Source organism: Mustela nigripes, chromosome X (genome assembly GCF_022355385.1).
Source record: "Mustela nigripes isolate SB6536 chromosome X, MUSNIG.SB6536, whole genome shotgun sequence".
NCBI lineage: Eukaryota > Metazoa > Chordata > Mammalia > Carnivora > Mustelidae > Mustela > Mustela nigripes.
In genome coordinates this window covers 112,956,191-112,966,071 of record NC_081575.1, presented here as the reverse complement: position 1 = coordinate 112,966,071, position 9,881 = coordinate 112,956,191, and the positions used below count along the sequence as shown (strand labels likewise).

General features: G+C 49.9%; 1 protein-coding gene across 1 annotated transcript in view; it reads right to left on the bottom strand.

Annotated features, from left to right (window-relative positions):
- Nucleotides 1–9,638, bottom strand: part of ASB9 (ankyrin repeat and SOCS box containing 9) — a 26,519-nt gene extending 16,881 nt beyond the window's left edge. Inside the window, exons 1-2 of the mRNA XM_059384668.1 lie at nt 9,241–9,638; nt 1,362–1,441 (exon numbers count right to left, since the gene is read on the bottom strand). Coding sequence (XP_059240651.1) covers nt 1,362–1,441; nt 9,241–9,331 — 171 coding nt within the window. The 5' untranslated portion in view covers nt 9,332–9,638. The remainder of the gene's footprint in view (nt 1–1,361; nt 1,442–9,240) is intronic.
- Nucleotides 9,639–9,881: the final 243 nt, after the last annotated feature.

Sequence of the window (9,881 nt, the reverse complement as noted above, 5' to 3'; positions counted from 1 at the left end):
TGACAGACAGAGATCACAAGTAGGCAGGGAGACAGGCAGAGAGAGAGGAGGAAGCAGGCTCTCCGTAGAGCAGAGAGCCCGATGCGGGGCTCCATCCCAGGACCCTGGGATCATGACCTGAGCCGAAGGCAGAGGCTTTAACCCACTGAGCCACCCAGGCGCCACTGTTCTTTTACTAATTTGATAGGTCTTCTCAGTACTGTGTTCCATGCATTTAAAACGTTCGTCCGAGAAGGGATCCATAGACTTTGCCTGACTGCCAAAGGGTCCATGGTCTGAAAAGAGTCAATAGCTCCCACCTGGAAAAATCTATAGTCTTTTCAGAAAACAGAACATTCTGAACAAAAACTTTTATTAGGATTTTGAATGGTGATTTCAACTGCTCTTTTTTTTTTTACAAATATCTTAGCTTAAGTTCCCAATAATTTCAAAGAAGCAAAACTCAAATTAATGTGTACTGCAAATTATACCCGTAGAGCAGAAAAACTGATGTTAGACTGGGCAGAGCCACTATCAGCTAGAGGTTCCATAAGACCGAAAATATCTTTGAAATGATGAGATGACATATTTAAAAAAGACATCTGCAAGCATTTATTTTACATCCAGGCTTTTGAACCTCCGTGCTACTGGCCTTTGGGGCTGGAATAGTTTCCTGAGGTAGAGGGCTATCCTGAGCAACGTATGATGTTCAGTGATATCCTTGGTCTCTATTCACTCGACGCCAGCAGCACCCCCTACCCACCTCTACTCCCAGCTGTGATAACCAAAATTGTCTCCAGACATTGTCAAATGTTCCCTAAGGGGCAAAACTGCCTCAGTTGAGAAAAACTGTTTAGTGTGATAATTTTCAAGAATACAATCTATCGAGTAAAACGAGGGCAACTTGGACACACTCATCTGCCTATTGTTCACCTAGAAGGTATAATAGTGCCGATCATGTACACAGAATTGCACTAAATTCTAGTATTTACACCAGCCTCCAGATAAAGAAATGGTTAAAGGGGACAGGATTCACCTCATTTTGCCAAAGAGGAAATTACGATCTTAAAAAATCAGACTATGATTTTTTTTCTCAGCGTGGTGAGCGATAGGATATTCTTTTTTAAAATTTTTTTATTTTTTAAAGATTTTTCTTTATTTATTTGACAGAGATCACAAGTAGGCAGAGAGGCAGGCAGAGAGAGAGAGAGAGAGGAGCAAGCAGGCCTCCTGCTGAGCAGAGCCCAATGTGGGGCTCGATCCCAGGACCCTGGGATCACGACCTGAGCCGAAGGCAGAGGCTTTAACCCACTGAGCCACCCAGGCGCCCCACGATAGGATATTCTTAATGTTTGTCTTTTTTTCCCCAAAAAGCCATGTACCTGGCTGATGAGGTTCCTCAGAGAGAGAAGACGTCCGTGGATGGCCGCTTCATGCACAGGAGACCAATCAGACACAACATCTGCATGGAAAGGGAGGACCGGGTTACATCCTGTCACCGTGCTAGAGACCCGAAAGGCAGCCCTGCTGTCCGTAAGAGCCTGAGGGGTCTTCCTGGATGGAGACATGGGAGTCCATCAGTCAAGATGCCCACGAGCCCTTCAGCATCTCTCCCGTCCATCGAAGCTCCCAGTACACATTTTATTTGAAATGTCAAGGTAGCTAAAGAAAGAACTACAGCCAGTCTCCGGCCTGAGGACAAAAGAGGTAGACTGGGGTGATGGACCGCATGGCTTTCAAAGGCAAATGGTCCATTTAGTTCAGTGAGAGCTTCACTAATCACCAGCATTCGCGTGTTAAGCTGCTGTTGCCAGTCTAGCTTCCTGCATGGACTCGAAGTTCAGTATCTCAGCAAACAGCGCCATGTACTAATAGCGGTGATCACATCATTACGTACGCCATTAGGTTTAAAATCCAAGCTAAACTGAACAATATCTATTTCTGGACTACCGCCCATCCCAGTATCAAGCACAAAGCAGAGTTCAGTCTGACCTTGTAACAGGGACATTATTTATCCCAAAGGCAGCATGGCAGTGTGGTTAAGAGAGCTCTGAATTCAGACCCCCTCGGGTGCTTCGAAGCTGTGGGTCCCCAGACAGGCTCTGAGCCTCAGTTTCCTTCCCTGTCATGTTAGGACAGCAATGAACTTACGCACACGTCAATAGCTACTAGCTACTATCATTATCCCGCCCTCCCCTTAAGCAGAGTCTTAATTACACCCCATCACCGCTGCTGTTGCAAATAGCAAATGTGTTCCACGACCACGCAGGAAGAACACACGTTCTTCGGAAGAAACCCTATAAACCCTATCCCCCCAACACATTAAATGTTTTCTTCTCTCTGATTGAATGTGGAGGTAATGTGAACGAGGCAGAGACCTGCATTTTCCTCATCTCACGCTCTGACTGATTTCCAGAACAAGCACAGGAAGTCAGAATGTGACAAGGCAGAATGGTCTGATGGCAGGCATTCCTTGTAAGGAACCAGTGTCTCCTAAAAACTAGGGAGACCTGGGGAACCAGGGAATTTACTAGTACCTTATCAACCAAAAAGCCAGAAAGGAGTAGGCTAGAATACTTTGTACTTAACACAGTAGCTGAGGTCCACCTTGCTACCTGGGAGCTATCAAGACCCAGGAAAGTGTGTCCCATGGAGCAGATTACTATCATTCCAGATGAATGCCTAAAGCATTTATAGGGAAGAGGAAGCCGAATGAGCCTATCGACACGCAGTCCATCCAACGCTCTCCTCCTGGGGTCATTACGAGTACCTTACATGAAATAGCTTTTCTTACCTCCCAAGCCTTATGCTCAATCAATAGAAACTTCATGGCCTCACAGAATTCTCTGAGGTTCCTGATTCTCTCAGGAAAAAATTGCTGTTTCTAGTACTTAGAGCCTACCCTCCAGATGGTAGCTATGGAAAGATTTCTCTCCAAATTAGAATTAAAAGGACAACTATTTCTATACCGTCAGAGCAAACACAAAACGCAATCGGCACAAAATCTTGGATGCAAAGGAAGAGCCAAAAATTAAGATTTTGGGGCTGCCTGGGTGGCTCGGTGTGTTAAGCCTCTGCCTTCAGCTCAGGTCATGTTCTCAGGGTCCTGGGATCGAGTTCTTCATCGGGTTCGGGCAAGCAAGCAGGGAGCCTGCTTCCTCCCCTCTCTCTCTCTGCTTGCCCCTCTGCCTACTTGTGATCTCTCTCTGTCAAATAAATAAAATATTTTTTTAAAAATTAAGATTTTGAAAATCCATTTTAAAAGAAATTTGCAAGTATATCCTAATGGATCACCATGTGTGTGATGATTAATCCATTTTTTTTTTCCCTCCAGGTGTTCAGGGGCTAAGAAACATAGCTGGCACATTCCCCTTTCTTAAAGCGAGCTCGGATAATCAGAGCTGACAGCCTAAACAGTCCGGGCAGGTAATCTGGGTTCTAAATTGTAACTCTGTTCAGGTTTCATAAAAAATGATGCAATTATACTATCAACTAGAGACAAAAACAGGCTTCACTTTCTATCCATTCGTCTTGAAACCATTCCTCCTTGCGCTTACGGTAAATCAAGAATTGTGTACTCCCCTAAGAGGAATAAAAAAGGCTACCTGCAGTGGGGTCCCCGTGCTTGAGAATGTGGCATTTACAAAGCAGACACAGTCCGTGTCACTGAGAAGCACAGGGAACTGTCCAGGTGCACGTGGTGGGGGGCTGAGCAGCCACGTCTGTCTATGCGTACAGTTCATGTAAGTGGAATCGTATGGAACGTGGTCCTTTGCCACTGGCTTCTTCCACCTAGCATCACGTCTCAGGGTTCATCCTCGTTACAGTAGGGAACAGCACTTCATCCCTTTCCATGGCCAAATAATACCCACTGTAGAGACAGACCGCATTTTATTTCTTCATTCGTCAGCTGATGGACACCTGGCTTGTTTTTGCTTCTTGGCTGTTATTAATGACGCTGCTGTAAACATTCATGAGCAAGTCCGTGGGGGGCTGTTTTCAGCTCTCCTGGCTTCATACGTAGGAGTGGAAATGCTCTAGGACAAGGTCACCCCATGTTTAGACTTTTGTGGAACTTCCAAACTCTCTTCCAAAAGGGTCATACCACTTCATATTCCCATCAACGGTGTATGAAACTTTGCTTTCTAATTTAAAGTCATTGGAGGGGGGGCACCTGGGAGGCTCAGTTGTTAAGTGTCTGACTTCAGCTCAGGTCATGGTCCTGAGGTCCTGGGATTGAGGCCCGCCTGGGGCTCTCTGCTCAGCGGGGAGCCTGCTTCTCCCTCTCCCTCTCCCCTGCTTGTGTTCCCTCTCTCGCTGTGTGTGTCTCTGTCAAATAAATAAATAAAACCTTAAAAAAATAAAGTCATTTTAGACTAGGGTTGGGTAAGCCTATCATAATGTGTCTATCACTCCGGCCCAGGAGAAAAACTTGGGTCCCGACAAAGCCAAAATTCATCACAAATTTCCACGAGGATGTCAGCCTCAGCAGGTCTTTGAACAACTGAGTGATTATGGAAAGACTTAGAATCGTGACCGTGGGTAGCATGACATTTTTCTAACATCAAAAGCATGGAGATAGGAATCTTCATGCATACATACACACATGGTTGTAAACACCATAATTTGCAACAGGGACTAGTCCCCACACACTCTCTTTAGCTCTTGAAAACACTGAAGACACGGCTGAGACATACATCTTGTGTGGATCCTGCCTGGGAAGATCAGGGAGGGGGCTCTCCAGGGTTTTCCAGAGCCCACACCCAAGCAGGCAATGAGCTACCGACAGCATGTGCAATTCCCCCCAGGGGGAAGCTTTGCCTGCCTTTCTGCTAAGCACCAGAGCGAGCAGACAAGGCAGGAAAGGGGACCTGTTGCCTCCAGAACACGGAAATGCTCCCAGTAGGAGACTGGATGAAGACGGGGCTCAAGGTCACCGTCCCCTCCTCCACTGACCCCACCACCGCCTTTGCAACTCAAGGGCCTTTGCCTGTACACAGCACACCGGCCAAGCCCTGAGTAGGCATTAGGGATTCTTCCCCAACACTCTACTGGTTTTCCTGCCAGGAAATCGATGCCAAATGGGGTCACTGGCAAAGCCTCAGACACAGCAGCGGGGCTCGAGGTAGAAATGGGGCAGGCATCTGCCAGTCCTCCGATGACTGCCATTAAACTCACCTTTCTCTTAAATCGAGTGTCCGGCAAACCCTGCAATGCATTAGGAAGGTCGCCGTTTCATTCTTCTTGCCATTCTGGAATGATTTTTTTTTTTAATTTCCATTATTTCAGAAGATATTTTTAAAGGCATTAATTGATACATTCTGAGGAGAGCTGCTAACAGAGCTCTGGGCTCTGAGGCAGTGGCATAAATCTGTCTCCATCCTGGGAAACACTGTGCGAGGTCAAGGGGAAGAAGGGGAGGTTGGGTGACCGCGGGAGGGCAGGAGCGTCTGCCTTCAGCCTACGGGACGTGGTAAGGGGAGGCCCAGGGGTGTTCACCGACACAACAGAGGATCTGGGGGCTGGGGTCACAATTACGATGGACCCTGGTTGGATCCTGGGACGAATGAAAAGAGGAGGAAGAGACACAGAGCCTCATGGTCCGAAACAGGAAACAGAAAGGCCCACTGAGGCAGCTCTTGGGCAAGTCCAACCTGTCCACTATAATTCTTTCTCCAGCCTCTTCTTTCTCGGTCTCTGTCTGTCTCTCTCCACAGGGACCTCACAGCAGCACCCATTCTGTCTGGTCAGGCAGGTTTCCCCGGAAAACCTGCCCCTGCCAAGGCACCCCGATGTCTCAAAAGCCACCATGAACACACGGGCTTGCTTCCTTTCCGGGCCTGTTCGTGCCTGTCTCCTCTTTAAATGTGAGCCCACTCTCTACCGGGTGGGCTCGATTTTGTGAGGAAAGGAATTTCCCTACACAAACCTGCAGCGGGGGGTGGTGGTGGTTAGTTTCTCCTTCAGCACGTTCTCCTAAGTTGCTATGGGGAGGTATGCGTTGGTTTCCTAGAGCCACCCTATCAAAGTTGGCTCAAAACGACAGGAATCTATTGTCCCCTAGTTCTGAAGGCTAGAAGTCCCACAGGAAGGTGTTGTCAGGACCAAGCTCTCCCCGGAGACTCTCAGCAAGAATCCTTCCTTCTCTGCCCCTTCTAGTTCCAGGTGGCAGCCGTCCATCTTTGCTGGGGCTTCTGGCCTGCTGGACGGGTTACCCCAGTCTCTGCCTCTGCTGTCAAAGGCCTCCCCCTTTTCTCCCCTCTTCTTCTTCTGAGGACACTGGTCATCGAATGAGGGCCCACCCTACTCCAGTAGGGCCGCATCTTAACTAACTACATCTACAAAGACCCCATTTCCAAGTAAGGTCACATTCTGAGGTACTGGGGGTTGGGGCTCCAACCTATCCTGTGGGGAGACTCAATTCACCCCATAACAAGGTGTTTTCAGGAAGAAAAAAGAAAGATACTCTTTTTTTTGCTGCTGGCAGAGGACTGAAGCATTAACCCCATGTCTCCGAAGAGCTGGTTGCCATCTGCATAAGCTTTGCTCCCTTCCTTCAGAGGAGGAGGCGAGAGAGGCCCGCAGGCGAGAGCGGGGGCCGCTGAGCTGCCCCAGACGAGCGGCACCCGGGCCCCTCGTTAACCCCTGCCGTGCCCCGGTGCCCGGGACACGCTTCACCTGAGCTGACTCTCTCGGGGCTGTTGGGAAACGGCATGCGGAGTACTCCGCCTTCCACACCTCACCAAGGTCAGGCGTTCAGAAGCATAAACAAGGGCAATTCGCTTGCGCCCCAGGGGCAGGGCTGCACAGAGCAGGGGGAGCCGGGCTCCGCTCAGGAAAAGGTGCATTGGAGAGCCTGGGAGGGCTTCATGGTGGCAGCGGCCAGGCTGGAGGTGGCAGATGAGGGGGACCTGGCCAGTCAGAGGTGCGCGACAAGGAAGGAGGGGAGCAGAGGAGTCCTGTCTCCTGCCCTTGCGACTTCTGCTTCTCTGGAAACTTCTCTTCTTTTAGTTCCTGGGGAATGACAACATCCGAAGCTCTTTCGGCTTCTCTAACTCACTGGGCCTACGTGCTCACCTGCAGGCCCGGCCCCGGGCTCCATGCCTGGCTCTCAGCTCTGGGCCATCGGACTAGCTCTCCTTTCCCAGGATTTCAGCACAGCCCCGGCAGAAGGCTCGGAGGTCTCAGCTTCCTGACCTGTTGCTCTCCTAGTCTGGGCCACGTGGGCGCGCTGTGCACTGGGCACGGCCACTGAAACTCTGATGTTCACAACAGAAGCCTCCGTTCTTCGGTGGCTCCCAAGCCAGCTCCCACCCCCAGCTTCTCTCTCACCTACCCCCTTGGCTGACATTAATTTAGACTTCAAAACGTTACAGTTTCGGCTGCCCTGACTCTTTTAGTCCCAATACTGAGTCAAGCAACACAGACGGACTGCTCTCTCCTTTGAAATTGTCACCCATGTCCCCTTTCTATGTCATTCCCCAAGTTCGATCCAAATGTAAGCTCCATGCTTAGACAGTGAGCGCACGGTTCTCCCAGCACCATCAGCCTCACCTGGGAGCTTGTTATTAGGAATGCAGACTCTCAGGCTTCACCCAGAAGCCCGGGGTTGGGGGGTAGGGGGACAGCCATCTGCATGTGCCCAAACGCTCCCTGCACGAGACAGGGATCCCACCCTCCATCCTGACTGCGGCGACCAGATTCATCTGCTTACAGTCTTCCTTACTGCCCGATCTCCACTCCAGAACCATCAATGGCTCTCAACTCCCTGCCTCATGAAGGCTTAATGCCACCAAGCCTTTTGCAGCTCCATGACCAAGTTCCAGCTCTCCAGACTTGTCCTCAGTTGACTCCCTAAGCCCCTCCGCCCCCTTACTCTTTACTGACAGAGTGTTCACTTTCTAAGCACCATACCTTTGAGGATATGGGCAGCTGCTCACCTCCACCCAGCAAAGGATCCTGCCCCAAATGGGAGGTAGAATAGGACCCTAATCAGTGAAAAGAGGCTGCCACCCCACTTTGGAGTGGAAATAAAAATAAACGTCATACCTAGGTGTAAAATAACCATGTGGAAATCACCCAGATTACTGAGACTTTCCCATATGAACTTGGAAATACAATTTGCTGCTTTCAAAGCGTATTTATTGGGGCGCCTGGGTGGCTCAGTGGGTTAAGCCTCTTCCTTCAGCTCAGGTCATGATCTCAGCGTCCTGGGATCGAGTCCCACATTGGGCTCTCTGCTCAGCAGGGAGCCTGCTTCCTCTCTCTCTCTGCCTGCCTCTCTACTTGTGATCTCTATTAAATAAATAAATAAATAAAATCTTTTAAAAAACATATTTATCTAATTCCTTTTTTTAAAAGCCATTTTTGGTGCCACTCTGCTTTCTATTGCCCCAACTCTGTGCTCCAAAAATTTGACGAATCCAGTTCTGCCTTTGCGAACCCGAATCCTGCTTACTGTCGAGGGCTCTGCTCCTTTTCCGAGCAAAACTGGATACATGCATATCTGCTGGGTCAGTGGGAGGGAAGGCATTTTGTTATTTTATTTCTTCTGGGGGTTCCCCCCCACCCCACACCTTTCAGCAGCTGTAGCAGAGGAAAGTAATAAATCCTCCCTGACTGCTGGGTCCCTGCAAATTGCCCCTATGACGGACAAGTGTTGTGGGCAGCCTTGCTAATAACATGAGTCTCAATGTCATTATCGCTCCTCTGATGCTTAGACCCATTTCTCAGAATCCTTTCGGTCATCAGGCACCTGCTGAACGCTCACCAAAAAATGACAGTTGCCCAGAGGCACGAGACTCTACAGTTAGCAAAGACACCACGTGACAGGTGACAAGCATCCCTAAAAGATGCTTCTCCAAAGGTTAAAAAGAAAAAGGTCTCCTTTTAAAGTGAATCAATCAGTACTCAGTGTTTGGATGTCATTTAAAGCCCAGCCCCACCTACATGCCCAATACCTAAGACCTTTTAATAAACGACTTGGCAGTAAAAGTATCCTATTTATAAGTAAGCTTTATACCTCCATTCTTTGGAGCTGAAGTTTCTACTGGTGAATGAACTGTGTCAATCGACTTTGTCCAGTCTCTGGGACTCTGCAGATAGAGGTGTACAGCTTTTTGAACAACCATGGGAAGGATACAGACCTTCCAAGCTGTGGACACACCTCAGACAGAGCCCCTGACCTCACCCCGCCCTCTCCTCCCCGACGCACGGTCTGCAGCCTCCCCAGCACCCTGATGCCACTGCCCGGCGACTCACCCTCCATCCACGAGTTTGCAAGGAGCCGAGTGTCAGGAAGGTCCCCTGGCCTCAGGGACTTGCTGCTCCTGCCCCATGGTTCGCCATCCATGGTGCTCTCCTGGCGGGGCAAGCTCCACTCTCCACTTCGGTCGCTCAGTTGAGTCCAAATTCCATGCTCCCCCTGCTCCTTGGGAATTCCAGTGCTGGGGCTGGCTGAACCGCACGGTCCTGGCCAGACGGGAGAGAACAGCACGGAACAGAGCAGGCACGGTAATCTGAGCACTACCTGTGGTCAGACAGACGCGCTTTGCGCCCAGACACACAAACACACACGCGCGCGCGCGCGCGCGCACACACACACACACACACACACACACACACGCTCCACCTAGCTGCCTGGAGGTTGGCCAAAGCTCACAGCGGCCCCCCAGCCCCAGTCTGCAAAGCTGCTGATGTCACGTCCTTTCCCAAACTGAGACCAATCAGTGAGGAAGCCTTGGTTTATCAGGAAGGAAAGCCAGTTTGTAACTTTTTGGAGAGCAAAGGGAACAAGCAGGGTGGGGGGGTGGTGAAGGAAGCCACTCCCTGCACTCAGCTGAGGTCGGCTGGTTCTCTAGGGGCTTCTCGTTGCAGAGAAAGCCCCAGAACCCAAGAGCTGA